Raw genomic sequence first — 22,990 nt, 5'->3', positions numbered from 1 at the left:
TGAGCACTGTGCCGTGCGCCATCTGCCTGAAGCCTGATTCGGCCACATCAACCGCTGCGTCGATCATGTGATCCGATGTTGCTTCACCATCCGCGATTATCGATTTTGCCTCCTCCTGGAGCTCTGGTGGTAATTGTTTCGCCAATTTAGACATGCGGAGCCAAAGCTCGCGATCGAACCTTGCGGTCATGGCCAGCGCATTGCCCACTCTGATTGTAAGCGATGCAGAAGATGATACTTTCCTGCCCATGGCTTCCAGTTTACGTCCGTCCTTATCCGGTGGTGCCGACAACGGTGAGGAGGGGTTGGCGAGTTTCTTTCTGGCCGCCACTGTGATAACCGAGTCCGGTTTCGTATGACCTCTCAAACAAAGAGGTGCCGAATCCGGAGCTTTATATTTCTTTTCTGGCCTGGACACCAGCGCCGGAGTCGATAAGGGTGTGGATAGGATCTTGGATCCGGAATCCCAGATGGTATCGAGGAGAGGAATAGTGGTCACTGTCCTCCTTCGTTTGTCCCTGTGCTCATAGAGCACTGATTTCCTTTCCTCAGAAGAAACCTGAATATTAAACAATTCTGCGGCTTTACCTATAATGGTGTGGAAAGATACGAGATCATCCGGCGGTGAGGCCTTGCCCGGCGAGTCTCTCCTCCTGGGCTTCTCGACTACGTAGTCATCCCACTCACTGGATGCGTCTGGCTCCTGTGTTATTTCTCCTTCTTCTGGTTCCGAGAATTCTCTAAAAGGATCCTCCTGCCAGTCTGATACCGAGATGGTGGACGGTACCATAGTAGGGTCCACATCCGGAGATCGCGGTCTGTGCGATGACTGTGGCGACGGGACTCTTGTAGGTGAAGCACTGTGGGTGCTGCTCCTTGGTCTTCGAGCAGGTTCCGGTGATCTCATCCTTTTGTGCGGTCTACTCCTGTGAGGAGAACAACCAGATGTTCCTGGAATCGGAGATGACTCTCTAGGAATAATTCCTGATTCTATGGGATCAATCGGGATTTGCTTCTCCTTTTGCCGCCTGTAAAATTCTTCTACAATCCTCTGCACGGATAACATGAGTATCGGGTCATGAGGGTATTCGGATTCTCCCGTGGACGGTTGCCAAGGAGGGCTGTATTGTTTCGGTAAGGGACCGGTGGTCTCTTCCATCACTTCCGCATCAGAGAATTCTTCCTGAAGAATTACATCCGGAAGTTCTGCCATGTGACCCAAAGGTGAAAATTGTTGTACCAGTGGTTCAGTCTCAGTATTCTTCTCAATGACATTGCTTTCAATGACAGGAGTTTCAAATGTGGAAGGCAGCAATTCCTCCGTAACTGCCGAAATTTGTGGTGCCGCTGAAGGTGTTATGGACGATTTTGAGAGGAAAACAACAAGTCTTGTCTCCCAGGTTAATTGGAAACAAAGCCCCTGAGAAGGGGAACAAAATGGAATATATTTACCAAATATATTCCACACAAAAGTAGAAAGAATTTGAAAAAGCTCAGAGAGCTTGAGGATTCCCTGTGTCTGTTAGACTGCGGTGAAAAATCTAAAGATGGCTGCCGGGGGCGGAGCTTAAGCCCTGCCACCTCATTGGCTGGGGCCATAAAGGACCAAAGTGAGGTGGAGGGACTACACAATGAAATGGCTCATAGGCCATAATGGGCTATGTACATGCACTGCTAGGTAGCAATGTGTATATATTTTAAAAAAATAAAAAAAAAAATAATAAAAAAAAAAAATTATTATTAAATTTATCACCGAGGATTCCCAGTCTGACGACGGGGAATATTCAAGCATCTGAATCTATGAAAGATCCAATGCTGGAGAATTACTAATTCTATATGTCCCATGCAGGTGCACAGAGAAAAGCATTTCTTCATGTGCGTTCCCTGTAGGTCCAATAGAATAGCAGCCAACCAAGGATGCTCTTATTGATCCTCAACAAGTTTAAATTAGTTTATTTTCCCATGTGCCAATACCGTTTACATAACAATTAATGTTGTATGTTAAATGGAACAAATGAAATCGCTAGGAACTATTCTTAAAAGAGCCTAGTTACACTGATACCAAGCTTCCAGGAGCGTGCTTTGACTCCCAGGACGAACTGGTGCCAAACAAATATACCTATGTGAAAATAAACGTGTTTTGCAAATGTTCACCCCTCCCTGCACCCCATACTGATCACTGATTGGACATCTTCCCCCCTCCACACATGTCTCGTTTTGTGTCTTGCTAAGGTTTGGCATGTACATTTTGGTTTGTCAGTGCAATCAAATTTGGCACTGAATGGAGAGGCACATGGTGGCAATGGCTGTGCCATTCTGTGTCCCACCCTGGTAAGGCTCCTCCACAGGGGTACGGCAGAAAGTCCACCACGGGATGGGGGCGGGGCGCGCTAGATTTCCCTAGGCATCACACTGGCGCACCGCAGATGCACAAGCATGTCTTTCCACACTCTATGGGTCCTGCTCTGGGGAACGCCACAGGCGGCCACACAATCGCCTTGGTAATCTGGAGTGCATATTGGCCACTGCTATATAGTGGGCTCACAGGATAACTAGGGTTTGCACCCTGCAGAGTCTCCTTTCTTTTCGGGTCTGCACACATCAACATTTTGTTGGAGGGTCTATCGCTGGAGCTTGATCGATCCCCTGCCCTACCCTTGCAGTTCCTGTAGCTCTTGGAAACATGAGGATTGTGGGAGGAGCCTTGTACAATATTCCATAACATACAAGAGGGCATAGGAAAGAGTTTCACTTATTCTCCTTAGGGTCACAGCTCCGGATGGGCTGGATGGCTTTGGTGACTGGCAGCAAGGAAGTGCTTTGGTGATAGGCCAGTTATCCGCACTCACCCCCCAACCCCTGCTGTACTTGAGTCTCTGGTGCACTGACTGGCTGCTGGGACCGTTTATCTGCCTGCCACGTCTTGTCATGTGGGAATGGGGTAGGACCAGTGCAACAATGGTGCAGTTTTGGGTGGCAGCATTGGGGGGCACTAGATGAGAAGTGTGAGGGTGAGCCATTTTGTCCCTGGCCTCATTGAATCTGCCTCATTTTTGTGGTGTCTTTTTTTACGTGGTGTAAATTTCACTTACTCCAATGTGTGCAGTTGAATCAGGTTACGATTACATTATTTGCCCAGCTTCGTGGTCTTTGTATGGGCAGTGAATCTGGGGGTTTGGCCCACTATGCAATGCGAGTATTTGACCACGTGCATTCTGGGCTTTGCTTGGAACAAATCTGTGTTCGGCTTGGAATTCAAAGACTACAATGGTTGTGTCTTAAAGAGTTTGCTTGTAGTGGGCGCAGGTCGCGGCAGCCTGAGGACATGCAAGTCCTTGTAGAAACATGTTGAGCTATAGGAATATCACTGTAGCATGGGCGGTGGTCCTCTGGGGCCCCGGCAAACCCGCCCCCCCCCCCCCGAACCCACAGGAAAACCAATGTGCACTTAATATAAATGGACATTCATTGGCACTACATCAAAATCTAGCCATTGGCAACCCTGGCAACTTAAACGTTGGCTCCTCTGCACTGTAGCTTTGAGAACATTGGGCCATTGACATAAAGCACCCCCGAATGTCAGGATGGTAGAAATCATGGGTATGGGCAAATCTTTAGAGGGGGGCATTATTTCATTCTCCTTAACTGATTTGGAAATGGGCACATTTGTTCAGGATAAATGGTGCATTTTGGGGGTCCAATGTCCCGGCCATCATGTATAAGAAAGTGTTTACTGGTGAGAAAAGTAATGTGCCTGCAAGGTCAGGCACTGGCTGCAGCCCGGGCTAAGCTGTGTGTGTCTCTGCCCCCATAGCGTGGAAATTGGAGGTCCGTGGTGAGCAGTGCTGATTTTAAATGTGGCTCCCTCTTTGTGACGCTTTACACAAAAGGTAAAACTTTAAAATGAAATGAACTGGTGTAAAGCATATCCTTGTATTACACTTGCACCTCATTCCATATCCAACCCAATGCTGTGACCAAAAATCTCCAACGCGCACACTGCCGAAATGTCACCAGTCTAATAGTGGGGCCGGGGGCATAGCGTAATCTGGCAACCTCGATTAAGACGACTTTAGGGCTGTGTTATATCTGCGCACGTACTAGAGATTGCTATCGCCACTTCCGGGGATTAAATATACGTTTCCGGTGGGCAATACTTCCTGTTCCGGTGGCTTGTGTTCTGGTGTTTAGTGCCTCCGGTTCCGGTGATTGTATAATCCGTTTCCGGTGAGTGGTACTTCCTGTTCCGGTGCCTCGTGTTCCGGTGATTTATGTCTCCTGTTCCGGGGATTGCATATCCGTTTCCGGTGAGTGGTGCTTCCTGTTCCGGGATTGTATATCCGTTTTTGGTGAGTGGTGCTTCCTGTTCCGCTGCCTAGTGTCCCGGTGATTAGTGTCTCCGGTTTTGGGGATTCTATATCCGTTTCTGGTGAGTAGTACTTCCTGTTCCGGTGCCTCGTGTTCCGGTGATTTATGTCTCCTGTTCCGGGGATTGCATATCCGTTTCCGGTGAGTGGTGCTTCCTGTTCTGGGATTGTATATCCGTTTCTGGCGAGTAGTGCTTCCTGTTCCGATGCCTTGTGTCCCGGTGATTAGTGTCTCCTGTTCTGGGGATTGTATATCCGTTTCTGGTGAGTAGTGCTTCCTGTGCTGGTGCCTCCTGTTCCGGTGATCGTGTCTCCTGTTCCGAGCAGCCTCCTTGCAGCGCTGGGATCCCGCAGAGGACCCCCTGTCCCCCGGACTCTTCCTCCCTTCCCGCGGGTCGGTGTTGCACTGGATTCTTCAAGAGATGACTGGGGAGGAATCCATCCAGGATCACAGGGAAAACTGCATCCAAGATCAGGGGTACATCACTGGAGACCGCTCCAGAGAAATCCACCCAGGAGCCCTGGAGAGAAACACGCCCGAGATCACAGGAGAAGAATCCACCCAAGATCACTGGGGGGAAGTGGCTGGCCAAGAGCCAGGGCAGGTGAGTTGACCCCTGTGTTTTTTTTTCATGTGATCGTGAGTCATTGCTGCCAACTAGTGGACCCATGTAACTGAACTCATCTTCAGCCGTCTCTGCCCTAGCTTTTAGTCAACAGTGCTGTGGATTCTGCGAGTTGTAGTCTCACTTCTCTCATTCTATATGGACCTTTAAGTGTCAGCACTCCCAGCATGCAGATATCTGTCATCTAAAAAAATAGAACTGGGCAAAGGTGTATTTTATTCTATGGGGCCTTTTGCCAGGTATGCAACATTTGTATTTGTTGAAGATAAATCTGAATGCTTTTATCAGAAACACAGGCGAGTTGAGCATTAACTTAGCAGGGTGATTCACAATCGTAGAGAATAGTTAGCAGTTGATGGAGGTGGCAGGGGCAGAAAATACAGGTTTCGACACTTATTCATTATTTGCACTTATTGACACTTCCGTGCAATGGAGGGAGAGGTTGGGGAGTGGAAGAAAGGGATGATGCCACTGTAGCAAATCTGCAAAGTCTCCCGCAACTCCCGGGAGTCTCCTGCAACGAAACCCACCTCCCACACCTTTGAGAGAGACTTTAAACATGACAATAAATTAACATTATGGCATCCACTTTCTTAGGCATTCTGAGAGACAACACTAGGAGATGGGTGTGATGTTGGCCTGAGCGCTGCATAGGTCATGGTTTTCCCTACAGGTCAGGAACATGTTTGTAGTGTGTACTCACCTAGTTGTGTACAAAGCAAGTTTAACTCTCCCAATAGACATCATGCCCTTTATTTTTATTTATTTGAATTTATAAAGCACACAACGGCCCAAGGGAATCGTGTTACAGAAAGCTTGCTTAGTTACGGTTGCACAATATGCTTGCTTAGTTACAAAGTGTGGGAGACACAAATTGGATACAATAATTACAGTGGCTTGGAGAATAAGGCATCACATTGACACAGATACGGTGGAGATGATAAAGAGACATTTACCACAACCGTGATTGCAGCGGGTTAGGGTTTGAATGGCGGACATGTGATGTATTGTTTAGTTGAGCATGACTAGTTTAAGAGCTTGGTTTTGAGTGCTTTCTGGAAAGCTGAGACTTCTAGCATGGTCCATGGTCCTCCGGCTTTGGCTCTCTTAACAGTCGGGACAAGAAGCTGGTTTGAGTGTTGGGTTCTCTTGGGTCTGGTGGAGGTGACCGGATGACTTGGTTCTGCCAGGTAAGGTGGGGCTGATTGGGACAGGCACCTGTGAGTGATAGTCAGGGTTTTGAAAAATAATCACTCTTTGACAGAAATCCAGTGGGCCTCTTGTCTAGCCTGAGAGATGTGCTCCCTCTTAGGAATGCTTAATGCCGCTTTTTTGTAATTTTTTTTTTTTAATTGTAACTTTTAGTTTAAATCAAACTTTTGTCACAAAACTTTTCTTTTCGTTTCTTTAAAAGAACAAACATGTTCCATAACATTTTACAACCCAGAATAGAATTTCTATGAATAGTCTAAGTACACAGCAAGTCAATAAGAAGATATATAATAACCATTACAGTTCCTTTTTTTTTAAAAAACATTTTTTTTTTACTGTTCCAAGATGTAATCCAGGAAATGTATTACTGAGCATGTCAGATATACTGAACGTCCACCTAAAATTCTGAGCCACCATTCTTCCATGGTGCACCTTACTGGCGCAAAGTGTTTTAGGTGGGTTGACCTTTGGCTCTTAAGTGCTGTGCATTCGGTTATTAAATGTTTAAGTGATTCTATGTTAGTCCTACAGAATCTACAACTGTTATCGTCTAATATTTCTATATGAAGTGCATCTAAACGCAATCTTAGAAATCTGTTGCGGTGGTGACGAGACGGAAATTTCTGCATATATTGTGGCATGTTGTCTAGCTGATTCATTACAAGTCCAAGATCCAAGGCAGTCGATAATTTTTTATATTTGGACAGGTTCTGAATCCAAAACCACTGTTTTATTTTCTTCGTTGTGATTTGAGGCTGATCTAACAACATTGCCATCTGGATATCAGTCGCATTCAGGACTTCCACTAGCTTCTGCGTCCAGATCTTAAGTAGTCCGGTGTATCCCAGGTTGTCTCTTGGTGCTAGTATCTTATATGCAGGTTCTGGATTAGTAACTAGCATTTTTCGTAAGATCACAAGGGATTTCCAGACGACAGAGCCATATAGTTCTTCCAGCGCAAGTTCGTGTGTTATTATAATGATTGATATATAATTGGGTAGTCTTAATATTCGCCGCCAGAAAATTCCCTCTAGTTGTGCTCAAATTTTGTGATCTAGATTCCATCCTGTTTCTGCTTCAAATATAATTCCAGGGACTACTTTTTGCACGTAAAACTGCCGAACTGGGATAAGACTAAACTTTCCAAACAGGGTGTGAATTCGCGCCCATTGTAGAGAGAATGTTTTCATTCGTTGCAACAGATGTAATACTGTTAGGGAGAATTCTCTGTTTAGGCTGAATTTCCCTACCTAGTGAGTCCCCCAGCAGCTTTGCTGGATTTCTGGGGTTTATTTTTTTCTCCTGCCAAGAGTGAGACTCTTTTACCCTCACTCTTGGGCATGTTGAAGTGGGTTTTCTTGGTTTAAACCTTGTGTTGAATGGGCTATGGGGTCTTTTACTCCATAGGGCCTCATGTATTTTTTGGATGTGGGTTACACAGCACCCTCTGTGCCGTACCCCAGGGGTGTCCTAGGGACTCCCCAACATAGACTCCATACCCTGGGACTGACTACTGTCTCCCAGGGCATGTAAAGTCACCAAAGACTTTACTAGTCTTAAATCCTGAACAGAACCAGTACAAACCATCATATTGTGGACGATTTAGGCACCCTGGACTGAGTTACCTAGGTAACTCAAGTCGCACTCCGTCCTGATTGGCCCAAGTGGTGAGCCGGCCGGCTCACCACTTAGCATGGTTGAGTGACAGCTAGGCTGGATGAATGGGGGTTTGCTGCATAAAAGCAGGGCTTTGGGGACTGGAACTTCAGAAGTCGCCACAGGACCTAAGAATCCAACGAGGGACGAGCTGAGCTGATCTGCTACGACGACACCGCCGGTGGAGCCCTGCTGAACCATCTCACCACTTTTCCCGACGACCGAGGAGAACTCTTAACGGAGTGGCTCCTTCCCTTGACTGGTGGGGACAACCAGTTTTCACCTTCTTTCCGTTCTTCGAGGTATCCCGTGGCCGCCTTGCCAGTGCCAAGCACCCCGGCAACCGGAACCCCACCACTTTTACCCCAACCGCGAAAGTCGGTACAACCCTTTAACCGGAGGACTCCGCGGCTGGTTTCTTCCCGGGCAGTGCAACAACCTTCTTCTGCTCTTCAGCGAGATCTTCTTCTCCCCTGACCGACGTCGAGCCTTGCTGCCACTGCCTGGAACAACTGCCCCCGCTGGAGGATCCATTCCGTTAAGGTACCGTGTTCCGCCTGGCTCCCTTGCCACCGACTGTACGAGGTAGTTTTAGCCCTCGGCTTTCGATCCTGGGATTGCCTGGGACACTTTGGCTAAACTTTCTGAGCCTCTCTAACTCTTTCCGAACTCTTTTGCAAGACTCTGAATCCCTACCAACTGTGTGATCTTGGGCACGTTTTCGCTCTGTCTGCTCTAAGAGTGGGCCCTGCTTAGTGACTTTTGCTCACCTGTGACTTTGTGCTTCTTTGAGCTTACCAAAAGTGTTCTTGACCTTAGAGTGGTGTGTTTATCCTAATTCTGCTCTTTTTCCCTCCCTTCTTTAACCTACTAGAGTGTCATCTAACGTTAAGCGCTCACCTCTGTTTTAATTATGTGGTGTTAACCTAGAGTTGTCTAGATAGGAATAAGGATTGGGACTGCTTTCCATATAACTGTGTTTGGAGTGTTTTATTATATTTTGCTAGAGTGTTTTCAATTTGTATGTTCTTAAAAATAAATAACTATATACTTTTGAAACCAAGCTCTGGTCAGTGTTTGCTTGTGCTATTGTGCCTGGGTACATATTGTGTATACTTTGCATACTGCCTAACTCTTCTTGAGGGAAGTCTGACTGCTCAGCCACAGCTACCAGGTAAATCTGGGTGGTACAGACTGCTACCAAGTGGGTTTACTGCTATACCTGTAGTCTTAAATCTTTTGCAGTGTTCCTGTCAGAATGCCCCAAAGTATCAACCGAAAAGGATACAATATTCAAAAGGATACAGGAGGTAGGGTTTTCCGGATCCCGGTTCACCCGACTTGATAGTCGTGAAGTCAACAAAGACCTTCCAAATGATACAACCCTCTGGCTGATAAAACAGGCAGAGCGATGGATCACTGGAAAGGGCGTGGGTAAGGTATAGTAATCCAGCCTAGGACAAATTAAAGTATCATGAATAACTGCTCCAACCTGAGTATGATGAGTTAGAAAATGACAGGAATGATCACACTGACCTGAATCTCTGGGTAGAACAATCCAGAAGTCTCTTGATGGATTTGGAATGAAGAACAAAACGACAGGGAAGGGAAAATTAGTAAGGGAGACTTATCCCGGACGGAACGAGGCTCACGCTAGATACGGGTTGAATTCACCACAGGATAGCGTCCAAAGTTCAGTTCAAAGTCACTTCCAATAATCCTTGAAAACTTCCTTCCCACTTAGGGATCAATCCTTCTGTTAATTCCACAGATGAGGAGTTAGAAGAAATAGTGTTTGAAGACAACGTGAGCGTGTGGATTTACACGCGGGCAGGAATCGCGCAGCCTGGACCAGCCGCGTGTGAAGACAACGTGAGCGTGTGGATTTACACGCGGGCAGGGTTCGCGCAGCCTTGGCCAGCCGCACTTGAAGACGAAGAGCGCGTGTGGATTTTACACGCGGGCAGGATTCACGCAGCCTGGGCCAGCCGCACTTGCAGACGAAGAGCGCGTGTGGATGTTACACGCGGGCAGGATTTACGCAGCCTTGGCCAGCCGCGTATGAAGACAAAGAACGCGTGTGGACTTTACACGCGGGCAGGATTCACGCAGCCTGGGCCGGCCGCACTTGAAGACGAAGAGCGCGTGTGGATATTACACGCGAGCAGGATTTACGCAGCCTTGGCCAGCCGCGTATGAAGACAAAGAACGCGTGTGGACTTTACACGCGGGCAGGATTCACGCAGCCTGGGCCGGCCGCACTTGAAGACGAAGAGCGCGTGTGGATATTACACGCGGGCAGGATTTACGCAGCCGTGGCCAGCCGCGTATGAAGACAAGGAGCGCGTGTGGATATTACACGCTGGCAGGATTTACGCAGCCTTGGCCAGCCGCGTATGAAGACAAAGAGCGCGTGTGGATTTTACACGCGGGCAGGATTCACGCAGCCTGGGCCGGCCACACTTGCAGACGAAGAGCGCGTGTGGAATAGCACGCGAAGGGATAGCTCCAGGAATCAGCGTGTGGCGGAACACACGCTATCGAAGGCCCAAAAGTAGCTGTAGGAATATACTAGGAGGTAGATCAGAGGTTCAGCTACACGACGTCAATAGAGACGATCAGAAGCAGCGAGTGAAGTTTCTACGCTGCTTAAATACGTGATACCGTAGTTCACGTGACGAAGCAAAAGTCACGTGAAGTTAGCGACGTGAAAAGTGTAAACGTCGTTTCCCGGTAGCGTATCGAATAGCCTCCATTTGGAGTAGAACGGTCTAGCTGTTCTACGAGCGTAGCGTCCAGCATGCATGACAGTGCCATCCCCCAAAGGGACAACCTCTCCCCTTCTCGTGTGGAAGCGCTTCAATAAAGCAGGAGCATGAATGTTGGAAAGAGGTTCCCAGGACCTGTCTTCGGGTCCATAGCCCTTCCAGTCCACCAGATAAAATGGCCTACCAGAACGGAGTTTCATATCCAGTATGTCTTGTACCTCGTATTCATCAGACCCCCGCACAGAAATAGCAACAGGCCGTACCGGCAGTCTAGTAGTGTCAGAGAAAGGCTTGATGAGCGAGACGTGGAATACAGGATGCACCCGCCATCGTTGTGGCAAAGCCAGACGTACAGCAGCAGGATTAAGAACATGGAGCACAACATACGGACCGATGAATCTAGGCAACAATTTCTTTTTGCCCGGAATTCTTAAGTTCTTAGTGGATAGCCAGACCTTCATCCCAGCCTTATAGACAGGTGCGGACACCCTATGAGCATCGGCATAGAACTTGTCACGTCGTTTGGCCTGCTCCAAATGCTGCTTCACCTTTCTTTGTAATCTCTTCAGATCACGAAGCGTACGGCCTGCGGCAGGCGTCTCCAGGGATAGACCGGAATCCAGAGGTATTGATCGGGGGTGTTGTCCATAGAGAGCATAGAACGGTGAAGTGCCTATGGCACTATGATAAGAGTTGTTATAGGCGAATTCAGCCGCCGGCAGTACCGTGAGCCAATCCGATTGGTATTGCAAACACAGACACCGCAGATATTGTTCCATAGTACAATTGACCCTTTCGGTCTGTCCGTCGGTTTGAGGATGATAAGCGCTGGACATTCTATCATCAATTAGTAATGCTGATGTTAAGGCTCTCCAAAAGCGTGACGCAAACTGCGAGCCCCTGTCAGTGATGATAACTGATGGTAGACCAAAGAAACGGAATATATGTCGGATGAACAGATCAGCCAGAACAGTAGCAGTTGGTAAACCAATACAAGGAACAAATAGGGCCAATTTAGTGAAGTAATCCACTACGACCCATAGGGTATCATATCCTTGATTTGGGGGGAGTTCCACCACAAAGTCCATAGATATCATGTCCCATGGTTTGGTAGGGACAGGCAGGGATTGGAGTAAGCCCACTGGTTTACCAGGAGTATTTTTACATTGGATACATACAGAACAAGAAGATACGTAGTTTATAACGTCTTTTGCCATGGATGGCCACCAGCACCACCTTTTGAGCAGATCCAGTGTTTTCTTCTGTCCAGGATGGGCTGCAATCAAGGAATCATGATTCCATTTGAGGGCTTTATCCCGCATTGAAGGAGTAGATAGATAAAGCACCCCCTGTGTGAATGGTAAACCATTATGCACGTCTAGATTCATATCCTGGACTACTTGTGGATTATTTTTTACCCACTCTTGTATTTCGGTTTTTAAGGATGGTTGAACCGAACAACCACAAATCACATGATCTGCCAACAGCTGGATCTGTACTTGTTTTTCTTCCTGCGCCTCTTTACTCATACGGGACAAAGCGTCCGACTTAACATGTTCTCGGGCAGGACGATAGGTGACCTGGAAATCGTATTGGGCAAAAAAGACATGCCATCTGGCCTGACGGGCCGTAAGGCATTTCATGGATTTGAACGCTTGGAGATTTCTATGGTCAGAGTACACCAACACCTGTTGTTTGGCCCCAAGAAGATGATGACGCCATTCTCGGAAGGCATCTTTGATAGCCAGTAGTTCCCGTTCAGTAACGGTGTAATTCCGTTCATATGAGGTGAGTTTACGAGAGAAGAAAGCCACTGGGTGTTCCTCCTTGGTTTCTGTGCAGACTTGTGAGAGCACTGCGCCAATAGCGACACTGGATGCATCCGCTTCAACGACAAACTGGCGATCAGGATCCGGATGTTGAAGCACGGGTGCAGTGGTAAATGCTTCCTTCAGTTTTTTGAATGCTGCTTGGGCATGTTGGTTCCAACAGAAAGGTACTTTGGAACTAGTTAAAGCCGTCAAAGGAGCTACTGTTTTGGAAAAGGAATGGATAAATCTGCGATAGAAATTCGCAAAGCCCAAGAAAGACTGTAGCGATTTGACGTTATGTGGAATTGGCCAATTCAAGACGGCCTTTACCTTGGAACGACTCATTCGAGCACCTAGATTGGTAATGTCGTAACCAAGGAATTCCACTTCCTGCGAATGAAAGACACATTTTTCGGCTTTCACATAGAGGTGGTTCTCCCTAAGTCTTTGTAGGACTGTAGAAACATGTCTGACGTGTTCCGATAGAGATGAGGAGTAAATCAAAATGTCGTCCAGATAGACAACCACAAATCGGTCCATGATGTCTCTGAATATATCATTCATGAAGAATTGGAATGTGGCGGGAGCATTGCACAGACCAAAAGGCATCACCAAATATTCGTAAAGACCATACCGTGTCTTAAAAGCGGTCTTCCATTCGTCGCCTTCACGAATGCGAACCAAATTGTATGCACCTCGCAAGTCCAGTTTGGTGAAGTAGCTGGAAGTGCCTAACTGATCCAACAGCACGTTTATTAGCGGTAAGGGGTATTGGTTTTTGATGGTGATATCATTAAGTGCCCTGTAATCAATGCAGGGTCTGAGGTCTCCCTCTTTCTTAGGAACAAAGAATAGAGGAGATGCAGCAGGAGATTGCGAGGGTCGTATAAAGCCCATGGCTAGCGCCTTGTCAAGGTATTCCTTTAACACGACATCTTCTTTAGGTGTTAAAGAATAAACACGGCCTGTAGGAATTTTGGCACCCGGAATCAGTTCGATAGGACAGTCGTACTGTCGATGAGGAGGTAATTGTTCTGCCTGGCCTTTATCAAAGACGTCAGCATAATCAGCGTATTCGCATGGTATGATATTGTCGTATTGATGTACAACGCTGATAGCAGAATCCTCCACCACAGAGGCCAATATGTGTTGTTTATTTGACACCTCCTGACTGGTAAAGCAATGTTCGTTGCAATGAGTCGAAGGATATTGGAGCGATCCCGAAACCCAGTCAACAGTAGGATTGTGAAGGGTTAACCATGCAAGACCAAGTATGATCTCGTACTGCGGAGCAGCAATAACATCGAAGATGATTTCTTCTGAATGGTTATTTGATAACGTCATCCGAACAGGTACCGTCTCCTGGGTTACCATACCAGAAGATAACACAGATCCGTCCACGGTATTCACCGTTTCAGGTTTTTTTTTGTTTACTAGGGGTAAGGAACGGTTCTTGGCATAGGTGATGTCTATATAATTGCTGGTGGCGCCAGAATCAACCATGGCCTTGGAAACCACTTCTCGCTCATCACAATGTAACGTCACCTGAACTGTTACAGGTGCATGTTTAGGAATGGTACTGGAGTCCGATGAAACACTCGACATAGGGACTCCTGCTAATGTCGAGTTTTGGCGTTTCCCGCACGCTTGACGGGTTTTTTAGGACATGTTGCCAATAAATGCTCGGAAGAACCACAATACATACATAAGTGGTTTTTTCTTCGGTTCTCCCGTTCTGTATTGGACAATCGGCCTCTCACGGCGCCTATTTGCATGGGTTCAGGGTCGTTAGAGATGACTGCTGGTGTCTCTGACCGCCCCGAGACTGGCATGAAGGGCTTTTTCTCTCCCTTTCGAGCATTCCTTCGGGCGTCGATTTGTAGAACCAAATCAAGCAGCTCTGGGAAACCCGTAGGAACCACAGGAACAGTAGATAAGGCGTCTTTCAGTTCTTCAGAAAGACCCTTGTAAAAAACAGCCGTTTTCTTGCTGTCAGGCCATTGGGTTTCCGCCGTCAGTTGATTGAACCGGGCGACGTAAGACATAAGGGGTTGGCTGCCTTGTTGTAGGTTAAGCAACTCCAAATCCGTGGCTTGAGTAGAGTAACGCATGTCAAAGACTTTACTCATAGCAGTCAAGAGATCGTCACAATCGTACAACAAAGGGCTATTAGTTTCCAACAAAGGGTTAGCCCAAGCAGCAGCCGTGCCCCCTAAATGGGAAAGCACGAAGGCTGCTTTTGTGGTTAGGTCAGGAAAAGATGTAGGACGGCAAAGGAAATGGAGTCGGCACTGGTTTACAAAGGTTCTGTAGGTTTTGGGATCACCCGTGAACCTTTCTGGAGGGGCCAAGGGAAACTGAGTGGGCATAACCACGTTAATAGTCTCCTGTGGGGGTGCCGTAGTCCCAGATCCGGATGCGGTAGCCATCGGCGCTTGTGTTCCCTGAGGACTACCATGTAGGGCGTCTTGCATAACGTCCATACGGTGCCGTAGCATGTCCTGTGCAGTAACCATTTCGTTTCTCAAATCGTGGATCAACTGTGTCAAAACAGTTAAAGGATCCGTACCCTCCATGGCTTCTGATTCTGTCAGAATGCCCCAAAGTATCAACCGAAAAGGATACAATATTCAAAAGGATACAGGAGGTAGGGTTTTCCGGATCCCGGTTCACCCGACTTGATAGTCGTGAAGTCAACAAAGACCTTCCAAATGATACAACCCTCTGGCTGATAAAACAGGCAGAGCGATGGATCACTGGAAAGGGCGTGGGTAAGGTATAGTAATCCAGCCTAGGACAAATTAAAGTATCATGAATAACTGCTCCAACCTGAGTATGATGAGTTAGAAAATGACAGGAATGATCACACTGACCTGAATCTCTGGGTAGAACAATCCAGAAGTCTCTTGATGGATTTGGAATGAAGAACAAAACGACAGGGAAGGGAAAATTAGTAAGGGAGACTTATCCCGGACGGAACGAGGCTCACGCTAGATACGGGTTGAATTCACCACAGGATAGCGTCCAAAGTTCAGTTCAAAGTCACTTCCAATAATCCTTGAAAACTTCCTTCCCACTTAGGGATCAATCCTTCTGTTAATTCCACAGATGAGGAGTTAGAAGAAATAGTGTTTGAAGACAACGTGAGCGTGTGGATTTACACGCGGGCAGGAATCGCGCAGCCTGGACCAGCCGCGTGTGAAGACAACGTGAGCGTGTGGATTTACACGCGGGCAGGGTTCGCGCAGCCTTGGCCAGCCGCACTTGAAGACGAAGAGCGCGTGTGGATTTTACACGCGGGCAGGATTCACGCAGCCTGGGCCAGCCGCACTTGCAGACGAAGAGCGCGTGTGGATGTTACACGCGGGCAGGATTTACGCAGCCTTGGCCAGCCGCGTATGAAGACAAAGAACGCGTGTGGACTTTACACGCGGGCAGGATTCACGCAGCCTGGGCCGGCCGCACTTGAAGACGAAGAGCGCGTGTGGATATTACACGCGAGCAGGATTTACGCAGCCTTGGCCAGCCGCGTATGAAGACAAAGAACGCGTGTGGACTTTACACGCGGGCAGGATTCACGCAGCCTGGGCCGGCCGCACTTGAAGACGAAGAGCGCGTGTGGATATTACACGCGGGCAGGATTTACGCAGCCGTGGCCAGCCGCGTATGAAGACAAGGAGCACGTGTGGATATTACACGCTGGCAGGATTTACGCAGCCTTGGCCAGCCGCGTATGAAGACAAAGAGCGCGTGTGGATTTTACACGCGGGCAGGATTCACGCAGCCTGGGCCGGCCGCACTTGCAGACGAAGAGCGCGTGTGGAATAGCACGCGAAGGGATAGCTCCAGGAATCAGCGTGTGGCGGAACACACGCTATCGAAGGCCCAAAAGTAGCTGTAGGAATATACTAGGAGGTAGATCAGAGGTTCAGCTACACGACGTCAATAGAGACGATCAGAAGCAGCGAGTGAAGTTTCTACGCTGCTTAAATACGTGATACCGTAGTTCACGTGACGAAGCAAAAGTCACGTGAAGTTAGCGACGTGAAAAGTGTAAACGTCGTTTTCCCGGTAGCGTATCGAATAGCCTCCATTTGGAGTAGAACGGTCTAGCTGTTCTACGAGCGTAGCGTCCAGCATGCATGACAGTTCCCCAAGGGAACTGCACAGGTTTCTGCCTAACAAATACCCAGTTATTTTCCCGAATCGACTTGTTTATCGGAACTCCCAGATAGTGTATTTCGCCCACTGCTTTGATTTCCTCGTTATCGATCTTCCATTTGAAATCTCGATTTTGTTTTTCCTTTTGCAGGGCCGAACTTCATTATTTTGGTCTTTTTTACATTGATTCTTAGGTCATTATTCACCATGTATTGTTGTAATCCTGATATAAGTCGCTGTAGCCCTATTTGAGTTTTGTCAATCAAAACAAAATCGTCAGCATAAGTTATACACCAAATTTGATAACCATTTATTTTTGGAGAGAAGCTTTTTATGTTTTTTAAAGCGTCCGGGATGTCTGCGATGAATAGCTTAAACAGGACAGCAGCTAAAGGGCAACCTTGCTTTACCTCTTTGTTCGTGTCTATAGCTTCAGTTAGCTCACCATTTCCATTTATCCTTACACGAATCAAAGTTTTCGAGTGCAAGGCCATTATTGGATGCAGAATGTTTTCTGGGCAGCCCCAGTTTTTGAGTTTCCTCCGTAGTTGTTCTCGATTGACTGTATCAAAAGCCTGTTACATGTCCACAAAGGCGAAAAATAAATTTGAGCTCCTCATTATGGCTTCCAATTTCAACAGATTTACTATTGTCAGGTTAATCTCCGTCCCAACTGCCGTTTTCTGGCTTAAAGGCCATGACATTTCCAAGACGTCGTGATCACTTCGTTCAGTCTGGACAATTCGTAGCTTTAGGATCTTGCTCCATACATTTTTTGATGTCCATATATAGTCAATGATCTTTTCGTGACCAAAATTTCGCCAGGTGAACTTCGGGGGTACATCTCCTGTTACTTGTCCGTTGACCATATCGCAATCTCTTGCGTCCATTTCGTTATCCCATCAAGCTCTCCTTACAGTAGTGTTCTGTGTTTCCTTTGTTGTTGATGAGATGAGCTTCATCTCGTCATTGAAGCAGGTTAGGTTCGTGTCACCGCATATGATTATCGATAGTTCTTGATATTTTTTTTGATTTTTGTCGATTATGTTTGTTATTGATTGGATAAACTTCTCAGTTGTGATCTTCGCTGGGTTCCAATACATATTAATTAATAACAGATATTGTGCTTTCGTAAGTGGTCCATTTGATTTTTGAATTAGGGTTGCCTGAACAAAGCTGTTTGGATTTTCGTTTCCACATACTTCCCAATTGGTTTCGTTTTTCACCATTGTGATTAGACCTGAATAAGGGCGACCCTGAACATTTCTCTCCGCTGGATTAAGCAATGTTAAGTACCCGTCTTTTACAGGTGGACATCGTAACCGTGTCTCTTGTAAACAAATTAGGAAGTTTTCAGACAAATCTACTCGGAAGTCGTCGAATAAAATGTTGGAACCCTCTTGTATTCCATGATATCAATGTGGCGAGTCTTTCATAGTTGTGGTTGCCTAGCTAATGTTTTCTCTTTCTTGTTTCCATATTGCTTGTTTGCATGGAACAGACCGACCGGCTCTTAGCTGATTCCTTAAGGTATCTCAACGCTGCTCTAGAGATTCTTTTGAATTTATGTTCCTGTTTAGACCTCTAGGACTTTTTGTTGTCTGTTTTTCTTCTTCCGAGATGTCAAAACCCATAAACAATAGTTCTTCTTTTGCGGCCATGATGGTTTTTCGTACTGCATTTGAATTTATGTGCAGTAGAATTTGGTCTCCTCGTTCTTCTGAGACGTATTCCACTATTCCAATGTCATTTGTCGTTACTGTTCTTAGTATTGGCACTGAATGCAATAATCGTATAACATTGCCTCTATTTAAGTTTACACCGTTTTCCTTGTGGAATATGTTTTCAATCGTATTTTCCCTTGCACTGCTTTTGTTTCAGTCGATTTAAGTTTTTCCACTGCAAGTAATTTATTCTGTGATTGTGCTTGAGTAAGTTTTGGATTTAATGTCACCTGATGTTTCATCACTGTGTCCCCCTCTAGACTTTCCTTGTATTTTGATATGCGTTGCTGCTTTGCTGTGCGTTCCAGCTGTATTTGAGGTTCGTTTTTTCTTGCAAATTTTACCTTTTGGTTGTATTGACAGTTGCTTGACGACTCTTTTATTTGATTCCTTCCTTGTTAGCTGACTTATTTCATCCATCTCTTCGGCTTCAGACATCTTGTCTTTTTCAAAATCGTCAGAATAAGTTGAGAGATCGCAGAGATCCACCGAAGATATTACTGTTTGGATGGAGGTGTTATCTGAATCCAGTCTCATTCATTTTTTAAGAATTGTTCATGTCAGATTTGACTATTACTCTGGCTATTCTTATGAGGGCTTTTTCTTTATCCAAGTCTTTTTGTTGTTCTTGTTTGTCTCTTACAAAGAGACTTTGTTTGACTGGTGTAGGCAAGTTTCGTATGAATTTTCGCGAACCTCTTGATTGTTTTTTTGCTTCCTCCAGATTTTGCCTTTTCTCAGATTTTTTCCTTGCCGTGCACTGCTTATCAGACTTTGAGCAGTTTTGGCTTCGCTTACTATGTTTTTTGCTGCTCCTCCAAAGATTCCACATGTTAATTTGTCAGTCGAACAGTGAGGTTTTTCCAGTAATTTTTCTGCGTTTTCTTCACTGATTATCACAATTTTTGTTTTTCTTGGCAGAGGAATTACCTCAGATTTGTTTGAATCGACCGGTGGCATATCACTGTCACCCACCTGACTTGTCTGGATTTCTCTAGATGACGAGTGTTCATTCTCGTGTAGTCTTTGGCCTTGTGTCACAATGGATTGGCTCAAGATAGCTCTAGCTTCATCTCTTTCTGGTGTTTGTAACATTTTACCGCCATTGCTGCCCTCACCGGCCTGTATTGCCGCGTTCTTTTTTGGTTCCTGCAGACAAATGGAGTCTGAGGACTCGCTGTTCGGGTCCAATAGCCCTTGTATTGAGCTGCACCTTAAAGATTTTAGTAAGGAATTTTTATCAAGATGGTCTTTTTTGATCTGCTCACATAGCTCAATATGCCAGGACGTAGTTTTAGAGGCTTGTTTTCATAATGTAGTAGAAATAATGCATTTGCATTTTCCATTTTGACGATTTTTTCATTTAAATGACTGAATTGAGCACTGTTATTTTGTAGTTCCTCGTGGAGTGATTCATACAATTTAACAAATGGAATCAATGCCAGCGATGTTGCGGCCAGTACATTATTAAGAATTTGTATAGCGGCGCGGTTGACAAATTGGATTTAAGTGTCAACTCATTTTCCAAATAATTTTGTTTTATGCCACTGCTTGATCTTGCCAAATCTCTTCCATCGCGTTTAGGCGCTCCTATCGCCATCTGCGGTAATGGACTGACATCAACAGATGAGGTCGCCGGGACTGGTGTTGAGCAGCTTACCAACGGCTGCATTAAATTTCTCGAGCCGTATCTTTCTTCCTGGAAGCCGGACGATTTGTCATTTGGCTTGTTGACAGGAATAACATGGGTATGATTTCCGAACATTAATTTGTCTATGTTAGATTCGCGGCACCTTAATCGGCCATGTAATTCGGGACTTGTTTGAAAATTTAGAAGGTCTTTGTTCTATGCAGCAGTTTGTAGAGATTCAGCACATGCTTGACTATCTTTAGGCTTGTTGGTAGTGGTGAAGCTTTCCGCTAATTTGCTCTTCATAGCTTCGAAGTCAGCCTTTAAACATTCTGTGAGTCGGGCCTCGCGGCCTGCAAAAACAAATCCACTACTATGCTTGCTGCCATTTAGCACTGGGCTTTCGTTATTGTTTTGGCCATTATGACGTTTGCTCAAGCTTTGCTGACCTTTCACGTGCCTTAAACCTGTGTTTACCATATTTCCATTTTTTTCATCTGACTGTTCTTTGTTTCTCAATGAAGCAAACATTTTATTGCATTTTTGGCCAGGATTGGCTATTGTTCAAGTTCCTACCCACATTTGAGTCTTTTTTTTCTTCCTTCTGCAGGCGGATATACAAATCTCAAGGGGCCTCATTACGACCCAGGCGTTGGACCATGGTGCTAATAGCACCATGGTCCATGCCGGTAACTTACCGATTCCGCCATGGCGGAATGGGGAATTACCACCCCATTCCGAGGTTGGCGGGGTGGTAATTCCCCATGCCGCCATGGCCCTTCCCCAGTCCCATATTTGCCCCATAGGGCTCAATGGGAATGGGGGAGGCACTAATTACGGCACCGTAAATTACGGTGCCGTAATTAGCTCCTAGGTCCCTTTGCGGGTTGGTTTTTTAACGCCTGCTAAAAGCAGGCGTTAAAGTGCAACCCGCAAAGGGACCTTGTAATCAGGCGTTAAGGGTTTAACGGCGCCGACACCTTTTACGGCGCCGTTAACCCCTTAACGCCTAGGTTGTAATGAGGCCCAATGAGTTGTCTTCTCGCAATTGGATAGGAACCTCAAGTTGCAAAAGCTCGATGTCTGTTACATCAAAAGGAGAATCGAATACCTCTGTATTGATTTCGATCTCTTTTTGTCTTTAACCGTCGTGTGTATTTTTATTTGACTTAAGGTGTGAGCAGCGAGCACTAGTTATGTTGAAGTGTTCATTGCTTTTGGAGTGGTCCAAGTCATCCTCAAGCTCGATCACACCGTTTTCCAATACACCCTTGCTTCTGTCAGTGGTTAGCTTATCACCTATGATGGCCACGGCTAGCGCACAATTTACTTCGGCTCCAAATCGTAGTGTTGGAGCAGTGGCGGACGATATTCCAGCAAGGTGTTTGCTTACAAGTTGCACATTGGTTGCAGTGATTGATCTGTGTGGTCAGTATGTAACGCAGCAGCCAGTAAGTTTTTTTGATTTTGACTCGACTAATTGTAACCCTCAAGATCGCACTTTCCAATATGCATGTTACCCTCAAGAGACATTGGGCCTCATTACGATCGTGGCGGTCCGGAAATAACGGTGGCGGTAAACCCGCCGCCACCGTTGTTTCCGGACCGCCTGATCCCGAACCCTGCAGGCGGGAGGTGATGTTCCCGCCAGGTCTGACCTGGCGGGTTTAACGCCGCCCGCCTGCAGGCGGACGAGGAAACACCGGCAGCATTACAAGATGCTGCCGGTGTTTCCATGATCCCGATTCCCATTGAGTCCCATAGGACTCAATGGGAATGGGGATTTACACCATTCCGCCTCCGTGATTCCCGGAAAACCGAGGTTGTGATGCCCCGGTAATTCCGGGAGTCACGGAGGCGGAATGGTAATACGAGTCCGGCGTTAACCAGGCGGTTTTACCGCCTCGGTTAACGCCGGACTCGTAATGAGGCCCATTGTTTTATCTGATGCCAATGTACATGACTTTAGTTTTGAACGTGTCAAAGGGTCTACCTCGGCCATAATCTTACTTCTTACCTGCGCTTGACAAGGATCAGGCTGGCTTCACTCCCGGCGTAAGTTGGGGAACACGCCAAAGCCGCCAAACAGCAAAACGGGTCCACACAGCCCTTCTGCCACAGGGCTTACGCCGCAAGGGTGGATCAAATACGTTAATAAGCCCGGCAGGGAGTCACGTGACTAGCGCGTCACTGCAGGGGAATCCCCGTCGTGTTGAAGCAATTAAAGCAACAGCGTCCTTTTCACTTTTCGCTTCGCTCATGCTGACAGCTGGATTAAGGGAGGGAGTTCAGCTTCTTCTCATTAATCCAGCCACCACTGTCCACAGAAATGCAGATAATAGTCTAGCCGCCACAGCTAAACAGGTCCACGCAGCCCTTCTGCCACAGGGCTTAATGCCGCTTTAAGGGCATTATTTTGGGTGATTTGAAGTTTGAGGTTTTTAGTTGATGTGCCTAAAAACAGTGCGTTCCAATAGTCCAGTTTCGCACCTATGGTGAAGCAGTTTTTGAGGGAGAGATACGGTTTGACTGCGTATATGATTTTGGTGCTAAGAGCTGCAGAGGAGGAGATGGAGCTGAGTCATTGAGAGACTGGAGTCCAGAAAGACTCTCAATGTTTTGTCTGCAGCTGAAGCAGTGATAACGGTGTTCTCAATCTTGAAGTATGTGTATTTGCTGTCAAGTTTGTTGAGAGTTTCCTTTGGTCCTACTATAAGGATTTCCGTTTTCTGTCCGTTAAGACACAATCCATTAGCTGCCATCCAGGCTTGGATGAGGGCATATGTTTTGATGAGTGTGGCCGAGTGAAGGTCATAGGAGCCAGAGAGGGGGATGAGGACTTGGGTATCATCAGCATAGTTGGTATATGCTATGTCGTGATTGTCCAGTCATTGAAAAGCGGTAGTGTAAAAAGGTTGTATAGTGTAGGCGAGGTGCAGGAACCTTATGGTATCCCACGGTGGATGGCGGTCAAGGACAGCACAGGCTTGGTTGGAGAACACTCTCATGAGTCTTCCTTTAAGGAAGGATGAGAT

General features: G+C 46.6%; 1 protein-coding gene across 1 annotated transcript in view; it reads left to right on the top strand.

Annotated features, from left to right (window-relative positions):
- LOC138487549 (uncharacterized) overlaps window positions 1–22,990 on the top strand; it is a 395,452-nt gene that overhangs the window by 120,811 nt on the left and 251,651 nt on the right. Inside the window, exon 6 of the mRNA XM_069614031.1 lies at window positions 4,685–4,972. Within this exon, the coding sequence (XP_069470132.1) occupies window positions 4,685–4,972 (288 nt within the window). The remainder of the gene's footprint in view (window positions 1–4,684; window positions 4,973–22,990) is intronic.

This window comes from Ambystoma mexicanum, chromosome 9 (genome assembly GCF_040938575.1).
Source record: "Ambystoma mexicanum isolate Mex_15411 chromosome 9, UKY_AmexF1_1, whole genome shotgun sequence".
Classification (NCBI taxonomy): Eukaryota; Metazoa; Chordata; class Amphibia; order Caudata; family Ambystomatidae; genus Ambystoma; species Ambystoma mexicanum.
Note: the sequence above shows the minus strand (reverse complement) of the source record. Positions and strands in the feature narration are given on the sequence as shown.